The 19,110-nt window shown below is 42.7% G+C and overlaps 1 protein-coding gene across 1 annotated transcript in view; it reads right to left on the bottom strand.

The window, feature by feature from the left end:
- CHP2 (calcineurin like EF-hand protein 2) overlaps positions 1 to 19,110 on the bottom strand; it is a 95,970-nt gene that overhangs the window by 1,417 nt on the left and 75,443 nt on the right. The window contains exons 5-6 of the mRNA XM_069206957.1: positions 18,082 to 18,143; positions 16,236 to 16,358 (exon numbers count right to left, since the gene is read on the bottom strand). Of these exons, the coding sequence (XP_069063058.1) occupies positions 16,236 to 16,358; positions 18,082 to 18,143 (185 nt within the window). The remainder of the gene's footprint in view (positions 1 to 16,235; positions 16,359 to 18,081; positions 18,144 to 19,110) is intronic.

Here is a 19,110-nt window from a genome sequence, read left to right as displayed (position 1 = left end):
CAAACTGCACTTTTGCAATAACTTACACTTTTGTAGTAACTTACACATTTGAAGTAACTTACATGTGTAACTTGCAAATTTGTAATAGCTTACACTTTTGTAGTGACTTAGAGCTAGATGTACGAAGCATTTTTGAGGTCGCAAACAGCCCGATTCACACAATTGGGCTGTTTGCGACCTCAAAAATTATTTTTGGGATGTACAAAGCCCAAATTACAATTCGATAACTTGTTACCAAATCTCAATTTGAGGTTTGCAATTCGGTATTTGGAAGGGACGTGTTGAGGGTGCCCCTTCCCAATAGTGAATCGGAATAGTATGTATGAATGTTTTGCAACCGAAATGTGGTTTCAAAACATTCACACTTTACCACCAACTCAAAGTTGGAGGTAACCCATTTGCAAATGGGAAAGAATGGTTGGGACAATATTTTTTAAGAGCAGGCAGTGGTCCCACCGACCACTGACTACTCTTAAAAAATGAAGTTTCCTTTTTCCCTTTTTAAACAAATACTGTTTTCCTTCAAGGAAAACGGGCTCCGTTTAACAAAATTAAGAGATTACTTTATTTAAAAGCAATCACGGACATGATGGTCTGCTAAACCCAGCAGGACACCTTCACTATGATGGCTGTGATTCCTAATGGGTTGCAAGTTGCAACCTACCTCATTAATATTCATGAGGTAGGTCTAATTGAGATCCACTACGAATTGCACTATGGATTGAACTCATAAGAGTTTCACACATTAGACATAGCGATATGCAGGAAATCACAATTAGGAAACTGCTATTTCTCATTTTGGCACATGTAGCCCTCACACTTTTAGAAAAAGTCCAGCTCTACACATGGCCAATACTGGTACTGCAAAATCCTTCCATAGAAAATAATGAAGGTACAGACTTAAAATAAAATGTCATAGGAAATAATGTTAATTTAAATTAGAATATTGAAAAGTTTAGGATCAAATGTCAAATATTTTATAGATTAAAATATACATAAATATTAACTCATGTTAAAATATTTTTGATTAGTATATATTTATCATTTGATTTGAAAATATTTCATAACCTATTTATAATTTGAAAAATAATGTAACATTATAATTTATTTAAAATAGCTACATGAATTTGTATTAATTCCTCACTTCTAATAATTATTTATGCACATTAAAAATATATTTTTTCCTTTAGGTGGGAATTTATTTTTAATTGAAACTTCAAAAAATAATTGTAATTTAATATATTTCCATTAAAGGTTTAAAGCACTATTAATTTATTAGTGCTGTGTCATTTTTCTGTTTTGTTCTACATTTAAAGTAAATATATAACATTAATTTACATTAATATCTAACATAATATTGTTATATTCCTTTTCAAGTTATTTTTTAATTTTCCCTTTACTTTACCACACAGAGATCGCTGACCTGAGAATGGTGTCTTCCTTTGGTAAAGTATAGGGAACATTTTTTTATTTTTTATTTTATTCCAAAATACATATTAAACATTTAGGGCATTAGCTTACTACAAAGGTGTAAATTACATGTGTAAGGTACTTCAAAAGTGTAAGTTAGTGTAAGTTACTATAAAGGTGCAGTTTGTAAATACCGAAAAGTAGTAAACTTATTCTAAAGTGATGTTACCTTTGTGGATCAGGCTCAAAACCTTTAAACCATCCTACAAACATCAACGGTCATTTCATTCTGAAACTATTAAATTGTTTGAGGTGAATCTTATAAAATATATTTTTGCAGTTAGCTAAATAAATTAGAGAAGTACAAGTACACACCTCACCATATCCGACTGAAGGCACCTGTACCCAACTATTTATTAGAGAATACATTTATTAATGGGGATGTAAGACCCCAACAACTCTTCACCCCCTCTTGAAACTATGGCTCTGCAAAAACCCAAACAAATTTTTAATTTATAGAAATGTTTTGGGATGCTAAGACAGTTCCATCCTCATCATGCCAGGCGTGGCTCAAGTGACGGCATGCAACCCTTGTCCCCACCCTAAGAGCATTAACCATTTTCCCACGTCTAGTCATATAAGTGCCTCTATTTGATGCTGAGGGCATAGGGGCATTGAAGGATTGGACAAACACAAAGTAAAGAGAGCTTTTGGAACCGCTTTCACTTTCTGCAACTGACTCCTTCTGCAAGAACTCTAAGACCAGGAGTAGTAATGCCATAAGTACTGAAAGATAAGACTGGATTACCAACGTCTACACTTAACCCGATTTACAAAGAAAAGTCGCCTGCGTTTATACTGTTTCAGACACATCTGTGTTAGCTCTCACTCATGTTCCGTGCTCCCATTTACCAAAAGGCCCATCAGATGCATTAAGCGCTATATTCATTCAGTTTCCATACAATAAAGTACAACACAAAGGTTGCTGAACCATAACCGGGGAGTGCCCCAGGGCCAAAAGAAAATACCTCACACTCAGTTGCGTCTTGTGGGGATTAAAAGGTGTGGGGCGGCACGGCATGTGGCGGGGGTTGGGGCGAATGGGGAGAATAATAATAAAATTTAAAAATATATATAAAAAAACGTACCTGCTCCGCTCCCAAGCCGCTCCTCTCTCCCTCGTTGCTTCAGGCAGCCACAAGCTCCCAGCCTGCCATGCGACCAATCCTGAGGCTGCTCAGAGCAGTGTCAGGATTGGCTGGGAGCACCCAGACAGGGCGCTCCCAGGCACACTGGGAGCCTGTGCAGGCTCTCTCCAGCCCGGCAACTGTGTTGCTGGGCTGGAGAGAGCCCTGTGCGCATGTGTGTTTGGCCGGCCTGAGACGGCCGGCCAAACACACATGCGCACTGAGGGGAGTGCACAGTGCACTCCTCTCGTCATACCCCGTGGTGCCCCTCCCTTAATAACCAAATGATAATAAACATAGTTTATTATTATTGTTTGGTTGTTTAAGGTTTGCAGCGGCTGCTGCTGGGGGGTGGGGGGGGTGCCGCTCCTCCGCCCTAATGGAGGAGCCGCCCATGCTCACACTAGCACCTTCTGGTAGCACTGGGGCAGAATGTTCCACAGAACGAAGAGCAGCAAAATCTGGGCAAGCCCTTTGTTTGAGAGTAGCAGATAACTATTCACTTCTAACTTGTAGATTAGAAAATTCAGACCATGTCCTCCAACTCATCTTTTTTCTATTGTGTGTAATCCCTTCCAAATTTAGAGCAGTGGCAAGAGGCCATGTACAGGGCATAGCTATTAACGATGCAGCAGGTGCAGTGACACCAGGGCCCATAGGCCTTAGGGGTCAATTGAATTCTGCTTATTGTTGTATTTTACCAGCTGTCTAGCAGTAAGAGGGCCCATCTGTCTTGCTTGCAATCAGGCTCATGGCATCCTTGCTACACCACAGACTGAAAGTGGGCTGGTCCACTGCAGAGGAAGGCTAATTACTGTATCAATTTATCCAAGGTGAAAAGGAAACAATATTTTCTATTTTACTGCCTAATTTTGGTGAAAATCCAAAATGGCGAGCACAACGGAAATTGGTGTTTTAGAGAACTGACAAAATAAGGAAACCCTCTTTTCGAATCCCAAACTAATTTCAATAAAAACGTAATTTTGAAAAAGCCCAACTTAACCCACATAGCCTACCAATGACAGAATAGTATCGAAAAATGCAATTTAAATAAATAGGCACATTTAAAAAAAAAGGATAATTAATTCATTTTTCATTTCTACAGGAAAGAAAGAAAGAAAAAGGACCAGTGCCAGGATGAAAACAATTGTGGAAGGAAGAGAAAAAGGGTTACATGTGCCGGAAAACGGGTGGTGTTGGTGAGCATAGGGTGGGGGCTGCATAGAAAAAAGTGTGGTTCGGAAATGCCAACACTAGCTAAAAATTACAAACAATGGCAAAGCTAATAGGTCTGATGTTGGCTCTAGCCTTTTGGCTTTGTCAATGTTTATTTTGTTTTGTCATGCTTGTGCAAAACTTTATAGGGGAAGCTGCCGAGCCCCCTTCAATCTGAAAATAACATAGGCTAAAACAAAAATATTTTTTGGTCTCAAAAAGTACACAATGCCATAGTAGTCCTTAAATATGCCCCTGGTGAAAGGGCAGAATGACGTCATTCAAAGTGAAGTTAACCAATGGCCAAAGTGGACCGATCCACTACCCCATGCAACAGCGGGCTGATGAAAAAAGTGAATGACACAATAATAGGCCATTTGTTGAAGAGCGCGTGTTGACAGCCCCAATAAGTAATTATACATATAATTTTACTAAAACCAAAAGGACTTGGCTAACACCAGACCACAAAAAAAACCTTAAGATAGAGCTTGAAGGAGAGAAAAAAATCAAAATAGGGTTTGAAGGAGAGAAAGAGTGGCCTATTCAGTGTGTTTCCACTAAAAAAAAAGTATAACAAATGATTGTATTGAAATTAAGAAACCAGTCAGCACAAAAATAGGGTAATATTTATGAAAATTGGCACTGCACCTAGTGCAGCAGCACTTTTCCTGCGTCCCCCAACGCCACCATGGTCTTGTCGTATTTATAATACGGCGCACCATGGCGGTAGTTAGAGTGACTAGCGTCATAATTTTTTATGCTAGTCCGGCGCTTTGCAGGACTAGTGTAAAAAATGATGACGCTAATCCTGCAAAGCACCCAGAGGCCCATTGTAATCAGTGGGAGCCTCTTTTTAATGCCTGCACTTAGCAGGCGTTAAAAAATGCAGATAAAAATGGCGCAAAGGAATCTCACAGATTCCTTTTGCGTCATTTTTACCCCCAGCGCCAGAACGCCGCCCTTGCATACCTTATGTCTGGCGCTGAAAACACTGTAAATATGGCACATGGGAAATACCACCTTAACGCCACATTTGCGTCAAAATAAATGCTGCAAATATGGCGCAAGGTGGCGCTAGAGACTCATAAATATGCCCCATAGTTTTCAAAATAAAAGGCGCTCAACAGATATGTTCAAAGCAAGTCCTTCCACAACGTGGAAAGGGCCGTTATAAACCTTCTTACCAAGTTTGTTTTTCTATGATTTCACTTACAATCATTTTCTGTTTGAAAACAAATCTCCAACCTCTTTTAGGACAGGAGCAGTTCAGTCAAAGTTGAATATAAGTACAAACGTTGGTAACAGCAGTCACTAGAGTTCCTCGATGAATAAGCTGCCAAGCTAGTAATTCAGACGAATGGGAGCTGAAAGGCCACTCTTTCAACTGTGTGTTGGTCCTTGCAAGTCATGGAGAGAGTGTAAGACTCCACGCCGCTTCTGGTTGGTCCTACAGGCAATTTATACTGTGTGCGTTATTAATGAATAACCTTTGTTACATATGGATTTTATTTAATTGACAGCACTCACCAACATAGACAACAGGATGGGGCCCTAATGGAAAATTAAATTAAATGTTCTAGCACAGTATCATCCGTGTTAATTAAAACGTTTTATTTCGGTTTTCTTTTCCTCTTCTGCCATCTAGTGGTATTCCTTCGCAATATGCCTTCAAATGATCTTAAATAAGGACTAGAAGAAATCTGCAAACTTCTTCGGTATCGGGAACATAATTTCACCTCAGATCAGGCTCATTACTTTCCTATAATGTTTTTATTATGTTCTCCATGTGAAGTTGCCTTTTCATGATTATATCCAGAGATTCAATTTTTTTTGGCTTCTATATAGTTTCTTCCATTCGCGGCTCGCTGCGTTAACAAGGGGCGGGGTGGGTGCAGCGCGAGCGTTACTGCAGGCACAGGCTCCCAGCCTGCTCTGCGGCCAATCCTGACGCTGTTCAGAGCAGCGTCATGATTGGCTGGGAGGGCCCAGCCAAGGTGCTCCCAGGCTGACTGGGAGCCTGTGCATGTTGGCTGGAGAGAGCCTATTGTGCATGTGTGTTTGGCCAGCCCAAGACGGCTGGCCAAACACACATGTGCTATGAGGGGGACCGCTGTGCACTACCCCTCACTGCTCACCACCCCCATGGCCCTGCCCCTTTCACAACATAGTTTATTATCCTTTCGTTCTGAAAGGCTTGCAGCTTCAGCTGCTGGCGGGGGAGGAGCCGCCCCTGGTCTCTTCCAAGCATGGTCTTGCCTACCAAGCACATGCAGGTTGGTCGTGAAATACCTTTTGTTGACTTTTGGGACGTTACAGTGAGTTTACAGCCCAACGGATGCATACCAGTGATTGGCAGTGCTTAATCTGTAAAAATAGAAATTCCAGGGCCCAAGGTATTTTGAGGTCACCTCAAGCTGTAGGGATGGCTTGGCCCGCGTTTTTTTAAAGTATATTAAACCTTTTATTTATTTATGAGCTCTTATAAAAATAGACAGCGCCACCATTTGGTGACACGTCACAAATAAGTGCAGGTGTTTAGAAATAAATACTGCTGCCAAGCACTGGCGAATACCGGCAACACTTGAGCACTGATTGTCACTCTCACAGACTTGCGCCTAGTTCGATGGCTTCTCTTTCTCTTCTTGTGTTTGTCCCTCCCCTGACGCATAGTCTCATTACCATCCTTTTGAATGGCTGACCCATCTACTGCTCACTTTTAGGGAACTACATTTTTCTGATTGGTTAAATAATTAATGAGAGTACATGTATTTTACAGCTGTCTCACTTGTGAGCTTTTATCTCCACGAAATACCCACCCCGGTTCTCTGAGTTACCCTATCCTTGTGTGCTTCTGCCCCACCAAACACCACACCCCTGCAGTCCATCTTGTTCTCTTCCTTGTGTGCTTCTCTCCTGCCCTATTGTTGCTCCCGACCCCACCCACTCCCCCGTTCACCCACGGTCCTTTTTTATTTATTTATTTTTTTGCAGACATGGCAGCAAATTACTGCTAACCACTCTGCTTCATAAAAAGAAAACAAATAGTGCTTCAACGCTACACATTTTCATTATTTTTGACTTATCAATCCATCTTGGATCGGTGAATTAAAAAAAATAGTGCTCACGTCATTTCATAGGAGCGTGCATGTGTGTTTAAACATGTGCACGTCTATCAAATTATGCACGTGTAATGGTGCTTGCACCATTTACGGCTAACATTATTGTACTCTATACACACTTTAGGGCCATTGGGTCAGCCTCCTTCAGTCATTGGTGCCTTTTGTTCAGAACCTGCACCCATGGCTTGGGACACTGATGGTTACATCTTGGCTCAGCCCACAAGGGGAATTCAGTCTCCTGTTTTTCTGGTGTTTGGGTGTATTCTTCCTCCTCTTTGAGATGCATGATGGATTATTATGCACTCAGCGAGCAGCCCAATAGCACTGGGAGCAAGCGCTGACAAAATAATCGTAAAAGCAATGCAACAGAAAAGAAAATGGCCCTTTATTTTTCTGTAACATCCATTTTCTGATGCTTTCATCTGTGCCTGCTTCTCAAAACACAAAAATTGACTGGCAAAGCCAATTACATGCCTTAAAAAATTTCAAACATGTTGGCTTAGCCAATGCTTCTTTATGTAAATCTTTCCCTTTACTCAACTTATTTTCCCCTCTACTTTCAACACTGTTTCAGTAAGTTTGTAACGTACAAACACAATATTTTATTCTGCTTGATTATGCATTGTGCAAAAGCGAGACCCGGATCCCTTTTCCATCTCCACTATGTCCCTACCTAACATTTTTTCAGTAGACAAAAAGCCTTGTCTCGCTTTGCTTTTTGATTACCCTGTGGCCTTGCTATGTGGCCTTGGTCTGCCCTCCCTTTCAAACTTTGGCCCGTATTTATACTTTTTTACCCCCGCAATTGCGCCGCTTTTTGACGCAAAAACGGCGCAAACTTACAAAATACAATTGTATTTTGTAAGTTTGCGCCGATTGTGCGTCAAAAAACGACGCAAGTGCAGCGCTAAAAAAGTATAAATATGGGCCTTTGAGTTTCGAAGGAGGGTGAGACTACGTTGTTTTGGATGGTGAAACCATTGACATCAATGGAAATTAAAAATATCATGGTGAGGGAGGATTCTTTTCAGGCGTAATAATCCCACTGAAGTCAATGGGAGGCATTTTGATAGTTGCGGATGAAGAGTCCAAAGAGGGTGCCACCCTGCAAATGAAGGAGAGTTGAAGTATACATTTCAATCTGATACACCCTGACATGATTTTCTTTTAGCAGTATACTTTTGGGTGTGGCCACCTACATATGCTCCTCTGTCCCTTACGATGTTGGTTTCTTACCCTCATGTGCTCAATTAGCTGGCTGCTGTAGTGTGTGGTTGTCTATCTAATCCAGGGGTCTCCAACCTTTTCTGTAGTGAGAGCTACTGCTGGTACGTGAACATCATCATGGGCTACTAAAGTCCAAGCAACTCATGCATTGTTCCCAGAGCCAGGCCCAATTTCATTGAATAAAGGGCAACTATGGAGAGAGAGCTACCCATTTAGTGTATGCGAAGCACAACATGAAACGAGAAAACATGACAGTAGTCCAGGCTTTCCTTTTCAACAAATTGTGAGATCCTGACCTCTGCAGTCACCAGCTAAGTAGACTGCAAGCATAAGAAATTATAGGGACTTGCAGAGTTGTGCAAAGTTACCAGCATACTGAAAACAATAAACTGCACATTTGTCTCTCAAATGTAGCGTGCTAACCATGTAGATAACTGCTTCAGTGCTCCACATAAGGGTAATAAGCGCAATATAAATGCTGCAATAAATTACAGCATGCCTTTTTTTCTTTATCATCACACAACAGCACCTTGGAATGCTTGAGTTCAGGCTGTGCACTGTACACAACTCTTCCCTAAAAGACTATAAAGTGGATCCATGTAATAAGCTACGGTACACTTGATTTGCCTCTTAGTTGATTAATATAGCATTGTCATCAGGGACGATAGGAGAACATGACTGATTCATGGTTAAAAACTATCACTTCTAAAAATGCCTCTCAAAGCAGTGATATAAATTGATGCTCTGATTAAAATCTTCTGCCTGTTTAAGAAATAAAAGTTGTGATTTTTTTAAAGATACCATTTTGCATGACCTTTGTGTCACTATTTGCATTATTTTGAAATCTGTGCTCTTGCAAGCAAAGGGTCATACACCTAAGCTTGGCTCGCATCTCAGCTTTCCCTGTTTGATGGCCACATTTAAAACAGAAAAATAAAGCAATTACAGGGCTGAGGTACCTTTTTGAAATGGGGTAAATGTTAAGCCTTATGTGCATTGTGCCATAACATTAACACTGCAATTTAAATTTCTCAAATTATTTCATTAAATGAAAGCAGCGTTTACATGGTTTTATTTTAAGTAAATAAAGTACCCCTTGCAAGTTGCCCCGGGGTTCAAACCGGAGCCAGGAGCCTATTTTCATTTCTCTCATTATTTCATTAAAATGTAATGATAATAAATGTAAACTTATGTTCTTGGCTCCGGTTTGTGGCCAGGAACGACTTGCAATGTCGTTTATGTATTTCAAAATAAAAGATCCCTGTGATATGCTGCTTTAATTTACATGATCACATTAAAACAGAGTTTCAAATGGATTTTCAAAAAAATAAAGTAGCTCTCGCATTTTGATGCCTCAAATAAAACATTTCACAGGCATCTTTTTTCTTTTTAAGTATCACTCTTCACACAAACCTTAAGCCAGCAGTCTGGTTGAGCCTAAGGTTCTGAGCTTTTCACATCCTGTGGTGCGGTTTGTAGGGACAACAGGCCTTTAAAGCTGCTGCTCTAGCCACAGACGTCACGCAGGATCAAACTGCGGTGCCAGGCAGCAGAACGTAGGTGTGTACTAGATCCCCGTGGGTAGTCTAACACTGCTCATGCCGGGCTGATGCCACCCACTTCGTCCCACCCCTCCACAGTGAAGTATAATAGTCAATAGGAGCATTTAGCATGTGTGACAGTGAGTAACAAGGGATAAGAGGCCAAAAAGGCCCACAAATAAACAAAACGACAATGATAGGATACAAAAGTAGGCATTAGGCCGTGAGCTACTGACAGTTTGTTGGCAAGCTACAGGTTGCTCGTGATCAACTGGTTGGAGACCCCTGATTTATTCTCACTGCTTTCCACTGAGAATCTGATATAATTGCCAGAAACAGTGCGAAGGATTGAGCCCCACAAGCATTAAGCCTACTGGAGGGCTCTCCATACAGTGAAACAAGCATTGACAAAGCCAATAGATCTAGCCCATGCAAGAGCTATTGGCTTTGCCAATATGTTTTAGCCATGTTGTACGCCAGTGTGGCTGCTGTTAGGTGGGTAAAGGAGATTGGCATGGATTGTTGCAAAGTGGAGTAGAGTGGAGTATTATGGACTAGCGTAGAGTGGTGTAGACTAGAGTTGAGTCGTGTGTGAAGTGAAGTGGAGTGGCATGGAATGTTGTGGAGGAGTAGAGTGTCGTAGAGTGGAAGGTTGTAGAGTGGAGTAGAGTGTCATAGAGTGGAACGGCATAGAGTGTCATGGAGTAGTGTAGAAGGTATTGCATAGAGTGTAGTAGAGTGGTGTAGAGTGCAGTAGAGTGTTGTAAAGTACAGTGGCATAGAGTGTAGTAGTGTAGAAGTGTCAAACAGCATAGATTGGAGTAGAGTGTTGTAGAGTACAATGGAGTAGACCAGAGTGTCACAGAGTCGAGTGGCATACAGTGGAGTAGAGTGGAGTAGGGTGTTATAGAATAGAGTGGAGTAAAGCGGCATTGAGTGGAGTAGTGTGGAATAGTGTGTCATAGAATACAGTGGAGTAAAGTGGCATGGGGTGGCATAGAGGAAGTTGCATAGAATGTCAGAGTGGAGTAGTGTTTGTAGAGTGGCACAGAGTGGAGTAAGGTGTTGTAGAAAGAAGTGGCATAAGTGGATAGGGTGTCATGGAGTGGAGTAGAGTTTAATGAAGTAGAGTGGAGTATCAGTATCGGAGAGTGTAGTGTCGTAGAGTGGTCTATGGCGAAGTGGTGTAAAGTACAGTGGTACAGAGTGGATTTGCAATGAGTGCAGTGGCGTAGAATGCACTGGTTTGGGGTAAAGTGGTGAAGAGTGCATGACGTAGAGTGCAGTGACGAACAGTGGCATATAGTACAGTGACAGAGTGGTGCAGAGTAGACTGCAGTGGTGTCAAGTGCAGTGTCATAGACTGTAGTGGCATAGAGTAGATTGTTTCAGAGTAGAGTGAAGTTGTGCAGAATAGATTAGAGTGGTGTAGAGTGATACAGTGTGTAGTGGAATAGTCATTGGCGTAGGGTGCAGTGGAGTGGCATAGAGTTGAGTTGTGTAGAGTGCAGTGGCAGAGAGTACAGGTTTGCAGAGTAGAGGGTTGCAGAGTGCAGCGGCATAGAATCGTGCAGTGTAGTGTGGTGCACAGTAGAGGGCAGCAGAGTAGTGTGGGACGTATAGAGCAGTGGCGTAGAGTACAGTGGTGCAGAGTGGAATAGAGTAGCATAGAGTGCAGTAACAGAGCACAACTGTGTAGAGTGTCGTAGCATGCACTGGCAGATAATGCAGTGGTGCAGAGTAGAATGACGTTCAGTTCAGTGGTGAGTGCAGTCTTGCAGAATAGAGTGTCACAGAGTGCAGTGGTGTAGAGTGACACAGAGCAGAGTGGCGCAGACAGCAGTGGCATAGAGTACAATGATGCAGAGTAGAAAAGAGTGACTTGGCATGCAGTTGTGTAGTGTGCAGATGCGTAGAATGCAATTGCGTAGAGTGTTGCTGAGTAGAGTTTGGTGAAGTCAAGTGCAATGGTGCAGAGTAGTTGGCATTAAGTTCAGTGGCATACAGTGCATTGGTTCTGAGTAAAGTTGTGTTTAGTAGACTGTTGTAGAGTACAGTGGCGTAAAGTAGAGTGGTGTCGAGTAGAGTGGTATAGAGTGGCGCAGCATATAATGAAGTGGCAAAGAATTCAGTGGATGAGAGTGCAGCGTTGTAGTAGACTTTCATAGAGTGCAGTGGTATAGTAGAGTGGCGTGGAGTACATGGACGTGGAGTGCAGTGGCATACAGAGGTCCAGAGTAGAGTGGCATAGAGAGCAATGGCATAGAGTACAGTGGTGCAAAGTAGACTAGAGTGGTGTAGAGTGCAGTGACATAAAGTACAATGGAGTAGAGTACAGTGGCATAAAGTGTTGAAGAGTAGAGAATACTGACATAGGGTGCAGTGGTGATGCAGAGTAAACTGGCATAGAATGCAGTGGTGTAGATTGCACTGCTTTTGTGTAAAGTGGTGTAGAGTGCATTAGCGTACAGTGCAGGGATGCAGATTAGAATGCGTTGGTGCATAGTAGAATGGAGGGGCTCAGAGTAGAGTAGAGTGGGCAGAGTGGAGTGGTGCTGAGTGCAATGGTGTAGAGTGCAGTGACGCTGAGTGCAGTGGTGTAGAGTAGATTGTATCAGAGTAGAATGGAGTGGTGCACGATAGAGCAGAGTGGCATAGAGTGCAGAATAGATTAGAGTGGCATAGAGTGCAGAGTAGATTAGAGTGGCATAGAATGGATTGGCATAGTTTGCACTGACATACAGTGGATTGGTACATAATAGAGTGCACTGGCATAGAGTGCAGTGTTGCAGAGTAGAGTGGCATGGAGTGGAGTGGCTCAGAGTGGAGTGGTGTAGACTGGAGTGGTGAAGAGTGCATTGTTGCAAAGTAGAGTAGTGTGAGGTAGAGTGCATTTGCATAGAGTAGAATGGTGTAGAGTCAAGAGGCGTAGAGTGAAGTGGTGGAGAGTGATGTGGCGTGGAGTGTGGTGGCATAGTAGAGCAGAGTAGAGTTGAGTGTCATAGATTGGAATATGCATGGTGTGGTAGCACACTGGCATTACAGGCAACACACCTTCAATTGAAATGACCATTACATTTGCACAGACATATAATTTTACTGAGAAAAGTATACAGCACACAAATGATGTGTGGAAATGTCATCACGTAGTGACTTGATTTTTTTGATCCTATTAAAATATTTGTTTCCACCACGCTTTAGTATTACCAAAAATGTGCTTCATTTGTGCTTTTCTAAGTCTGATTCACTCTGAAATATCTGCACAGTTCATTTACCAACATTTACATTTTGTTATGTGCTAGAAAAAAATGACATTGCACAGCCTTGCCCAAGCACTTCTCCAGTAGCCAGCATGACTGTCACATAAATCCTCTCATTCTGAAGTCAGAGAAAGAAAAGTAAACACAGAGCTTCCTGTAGGGCAGAGATCTGTCTTTGTATGCACAGCAAATGTGACATAATAAGAACAAGATTTTAAGGCCTGTTTACAGCTATCCAGTACTGGTGGAAGAATACAGTAAATAGGGTATGGGCAAGGGTAGGGAAAAACCTAAAGCTGAAAGCCTAAGACCAATAGAACCAGCAAATAGAAAGCAAGCAAATGTGACTTACAAACCAAAAAGCCATTGGTAAACAATGGGTGGAATGCATTCCTAGGAAAGCTTTCTGAATGTCCCCAAGAAGTCATTAGAAAACCAGATAGTAGGCTTTGATTTAAAAAGGAATTGTGGCCCTTTTTAGGTAATTTTTGTCTGCCACTAAGTGGGGCACACTTATCTCACATTTTGGAAGTGCTGGCCCTGCATCTGACACGTGACCTTGGAGTTATTGCTCCATTCCAAGCTGAACATGGGCTGTTCTCTTTGTAGTCATTTGATGGGACTCCTCAGCATGACCTGCTATTCCACTCAAGTCCTGTGCCCTCACAGAGACAAGGTTTCTTCTCTTGATTGGTGGAATTCTTCGCCATTCTGGACTAATGTCCATGAAGCACTCTCTCACATTATCCTTGTTGTATTATGGAGGAGTTAACTAACAACATGAAAAACGAGCACACTAGTCAGTATGTTTGATGCTCTATGCTCCCCTGGTGTGAATAAGACGAGAGAAGGGACTGACATTTTTTAAGTTTCCTTAGGTTTTATTCACAGCGACTCTTTTGGCTTTTGTAAAAGACCCCTCACCTATCATCCTAGTTGATGGCATGCTTTATCATTGGGGTCCCAACTCAGACACCTAACGAGTAAAGGGTGTGCTTCAACACCTGATTACAGTGGAGCTGGAAGTTTCTGGGGTGAAGAAGTGAAGTTAAAATTGTCTAATAGATGCCTCACAAGAATGGTGTACTTTAATTATGGTAAACAGGAACAATAGTTAAAAACAGTGGTGGATGTATATTGAGGACGCCATGACCCCGTACATCCATAATGTGGGTCGACATGTTTTAGCCATGTTGTCCAAGCTGCGAAAGGTAAGCATGGATTTCTTCAGGACCAGTTTTCACGCATGTGCGCTAAGGCATGCAATATTTACACTAGTGTAACTTATGAACTTGTCTCCATTAAAGATTTTTCTGGTCTTTGTTCTACTCCATTTGAGTCATGGATGCTCCAAAGGGTGAAGGGCTGTTAACTACATGATAACATGTCACTGCATTTTTAGTAACATTTGATCTATTTGAAAAGTATGCAAATTATGCAAGAGGTGAATGATTAAGTGCAAGTGTGGCAAATCCGTGATTATGCAAAATGCTGCAGAATGGCATAATTCCAGTGGTCCTGGCAGAAAATCACAAAATTGAATCCTAGTTGGTGCAGTGGGGAATAGTGCTGTGTATTTATACTGCTACAAAGTCTGAGCCTGTGACAGAAAGCACTGTGAAAATGTAAGTCATTTTTACATTGATATATTTTAGCAATAAGTAATAATACTATACCTAGAAACATTTTGATATGTGTCCATTAAAAGGATGCACTCAAGAACTCAGCTGTTAACATTAACTCTCAAGGAGAATAAACCTTTGTCACCGTGGAGCTCCAGTGACTTTGTCAGTTAAAGCCTATAATAGCTCCCTAGGAGTGTATATATTTGGTGATTAATCAGTTGCACACATTTACATATCTTTCTTGTGAGAAGGCTTGCTTCTTCTTTAGTTTTCTGATCGGTTTACAGCAGAGGAGTCAGGCCATTTTACTTTCAGGCAGAGGTATCTCAAATTCAGCCCTGGATGTTTTTGTAAAAAGGTGAAACCAGGAGGTGGCAGAAAAGAGGCCAGCAGGTGCATTCAGAGTAATGACCCAGTGTAGTAGGCAGGGCAGACAGCCTGCTTTGCAGAGCTGTAGGTATCCATAGTGCTGCAAGGGCAGTGGAACAAAGTCCCAGCGATCTGAGGGGCCAACTAAATCCCAAATACGACTGTTTATTGACCTTCTTACTTGCTGCTGTGCCAGTGATGCTTTGGGCTTGGAATCGAAGGAGAGGAGACAGATTAGTTTGGGAGCCAGAGAGACGGCAGGGTGAGGGATTGGGCAAATTGGGAGCCCAGGTTTTTAACAAAGGGCAGAGGAGACAACCCACTTCACAAGTGAATCAGGTGCAGCAACACTGGAGTCCTGTAGTCCGATGGGCCCACTTTATTACAATTATGACTGCCTTTCAAAAACAAAGTTTTGGGGTCTCAATTTCCTTGCTAGCATTAGACCGAGGGCACCTTTGCTGCAAAAACAGAGGCAACATGATGGAGCTCATTTTTTTCAGAAAGGGGAGAGGTGTGGCCTCTAACGGTGAGAGCTGTCAACTTTGGAACTGGGGAACCAGGTTCAATTTCTATGATTGACTCAACAGCCTATGATTCTGAGGAAATCCCTTAATATCCCTGTGCCTAAAAAAAATCTGACTTGGTGTAATGTAACCAATGCTCATGTAAAGCACTCTAATGCCCTTGGGCAGAGCTTGCACTGTATAGGATTCCCATACAAAGAGGAACATAGCCTGCTTCAAGGTTGGAGTGATGATCAGGCATTGGAGGGAAAGTTGGGAAAATGTCAGAGGAGATATCCTTCTACGCAGGGCCACTCATTAGCACAGGAGTGCGAGTGGATCACAACACACCAATTATGGAGAGTAGATATTTTAGGAAAATTTTTGTTTGATGAATTTGCTTTTTTATAAGTCTCAGATTTATTGTGGATTATGAACTACCGAAAAACTATCCTTGAAGTGATCTCATAGCCCCTATCCCTGCGCTCAACCCTGCTAATCCACTCCCCCAATCCTTGCGGAAAAAGATTTGGAGGGGGGCAAATTTAAAATGTTTTGCTTTGGGGGGGATCAGAGAGAAAGAGTTTGAAGATGTCTGGTACTAGCAGAAGGCGGTGATATTACTACACAGTTGCTCGTACTAGGATTTCATAATACTGCCTAAGCCTTCAGATACTTACAGGGGAGCTGGAATTACTATCACATACTTCAGATAGATGGCGTTGTTCTCATACTGACCAACATATTTCCATCATTTATATTGCTCTTCTGCTGACCTGCACAAATTCCTGGAATGAGATGGCATTGTCCCCGTCCAGATCTGCTTCCTGGATAGTTCTGTCTGTGATGCTCTCCAGTTGGTCATTTGTTACCTGCACACCCACCATCATCCGTAGCACCTGGACAGTGGTGACAGGAAGATTAGATTACTTGTCTCTCTTTGTTCCACCCTTTCACCTTCCCATCATGCCTTTGCTCACACCCAGGAGCCGTGTGATATCAGCAAGCATACTTTCCTTTACACACTCATGGGACTATTTACTATTATTTCACACAATGCAATTCAGCAAGGGACGTTGCTGTGCTGCACTGCATGAAAGGAAGAGAGGAAGATGCTCCATATTTACAAAGATAGGCAGCATTTCTGGTCTCTCTTTGCCCTGGCTCACTGTGTGCTGTCTAGCCCCAACACAGGCACCCTTGCAACATTGTGAAAGGATACTTGCATTAGGGGCATGATGGTTTTTGTGCAGAACGGTATACATTCATGAACAAAAACAATTCAAAGAGGCATTCTCTCTTTCTACGTGTGATGCAGTAATAGAAAGTGGAAATAATGAGGAGAAAAAAAGATTGTTCTCGTTATGCCAACCTCAACGAAGCATGCACACTGAATCATTCTCAGGTTTTGTAACCTTTGTAAATCTGGAATTTTGTCAAATCCATGGGTGGGTGCACAGGAACTCCCAGGCTCAACCCATGGAACACCTACCGGCTTGAAATGTAATCTGATGCAGCACAAGTACACACAGTGGTGGAAATAGCCCCTAACATGGCTTTGTAACTCTTTCTGAAGCCTTTGTGCTGCATTGTGCAGTGCAAAGGCTTAGTAAATCTAAGCCTCAGGCTCACTTTCCTAGTTTCATTCACTCACACTGCCCCCTTCCTCACTTGCACTCACTCATCCTCAGTCTTGTGTCTAACAGCTAATACTTGTTCTGTCCCTCTTTTCCTTGTTTATTTTCTTTAAATTTTTCTTTCATTCTTTTTCTCCCTCTTTCCCTCATTTACAGTATCACCCTCCATTCTACCTAGTTCCTTCATCCATTATCTTGCTAAAAGTCTCAGTGGAGGTTTACAAAGGGTCCATCCATTATAACCTCAGGTACACAGGTACTGTCTACTGTCTATGACGAAATTTGTTGCAGTCTCTCAAGTACTTATGGCCATGGCCACTGGTACTATGTGGCAGATGAGGACCAAATTATGTAGCAGGCTTGACTACATTATGTGGCAACAAGAGGACAATTATGCATCGTAATATGCCACATTGTGTAGTAGTATTATTCTTGATTGTGCCATTTTTACACATATGAACACTGTTTTACCAAAGGTTTACCCTCTTTACTACTAGTTTAACACCCAAATACAGTACTAATCGTCAGAAAGGTGACCAGTCAACCTTTGCTAAGGGCCTTCCAATGTGTGGCAACACGCCGCTGTGTTGTTACTAATTTTTTTGTTAAAATCTGAAGATTATGCAGCAAATGATGGATTATGTAGCAAATCCACAATTAAACAGAAAACGGTGTGGCTGCAAAAATGCATAATCCAGTGGTCCTGTGTGAGGCCCTTGCTGATGTCTCCTATGTACACAGGGGCCTTTTTCTTCTAGCCGGCACTGCCATTTCCAAGGTACTCAGCAGACACTACTTACTAGTCTTTGGAGTTCTTTCCAGGGTATAAAGTGGTCTAGCTCTGCAGACCTTCCCTTCACTTTATCAGGATCAAAGGAGCTAATCCTTATTTGCCTCTAGTCTACCTTGCCCTTGTGTGCACATTAAACCCTCTTCCAATCATGCCTTGTCGCAAAAATGCACTCTTGTCTCATTCATCTATTACCTGCATCAGTTCCGCCTTGGAGATCTTCCCATCTCTATCCTGATCGTACAGCTGGAAGGCAACTGGAAAGTCATATTTAGAAAAAAACATCAACTAGCACAGTGACTTTTTAGAGCAATAGTATAAGGATTTCACTGCATGTAAATTTATCCCACTCTCGTAAAGTCCTTGGCCTCTCAGATGAATCATATACCACTGTACTAGGAGTGTAGAGACTGTTTTCCATGCCCATTCAGTACTTGGCTTCTCTAGAGCAGTGTTTTTCAACCACTGTTCCGCGGCACACTAGTGTGCCGCGAGATGTTGCCTGGTGTGCCGTGGGAAAAATTGAAAAATTCGAAAGATTAAAAAAAAAAAAAAAAGTAACATTTTCGCCCACTAGGTGGGCGCCGGACTGTGTCCTGGGTATGGGGGGGGGTTGGGTTTTTGACCCCACCCTCGGCCAGCAGGGGCGCCGATTGGCGCTCCTCAGGGGGACACCCTCCACTTTTCTGATGTCCGGGCTGTGATTGGTCCAGACTCCAGCCTGGACCTATCACAGTAGGACATTGTGAACGGGTCGTTACGACCACGTCCACGCCAGCGCCAACCAGCTTCTCGCCAGGAAAGCCCGATGAGTCAGTTCCGCGTTCCCATGTCTCCATGGGAACGCTCCGGGCGTCGATGACGCGTTTCCCTGTTTCCAGGGAAACGCTTGAGGACTTCCGGGGCAGCAACGGTGAAAAGGGGCCGGAGCCGAAAGACGCGGAGAGGGAGAGCGCGACGAGGTCAGGACGAGACGAAGGAGTGAAGGAGGTCAAGTCAGGAAGAACTGGAGTCGAGGAGCGGGACGAGGAGGACGAGAGAGCGGCAGTAACGAGAGACAAGGAGAAGGAGGTCTACCACGGAGAAGAGCCGGAGCAGAACAGCCGAGGAGCCAGCCACGACCCAGGAGGGTCGTGGCTTGCAAAGGTAAGGTCCCTCCTGGGGACGCGGGAACCTAGAGGGAAAAGGGCACTGGGGAAGGAAATAGGGAAGCTGGGAGAGGAG

The sequence above is a fragment of the Pleurodeles waltl genome, chromosome 9, assembly GCF_031143425.1.
Source record: "Pleurodeles waltl isolate 20211129_DDA chromosome 9, aPleWal1.hap1.20221129, whole genome shotgun sequence".
In the NCBI taxonomy this organism is placed as follows: Eukaryota; Metazoa; Chordata; class Amphibia; order Caudata; family Salamandridae; genus Pleurodeles; species Pleurodeles waltl.
The sequence above is the reverse complement of the archived record's forward strand: the minus strand, read 5'-3'. Positions and strand labels throughout refer to the sequence as shown.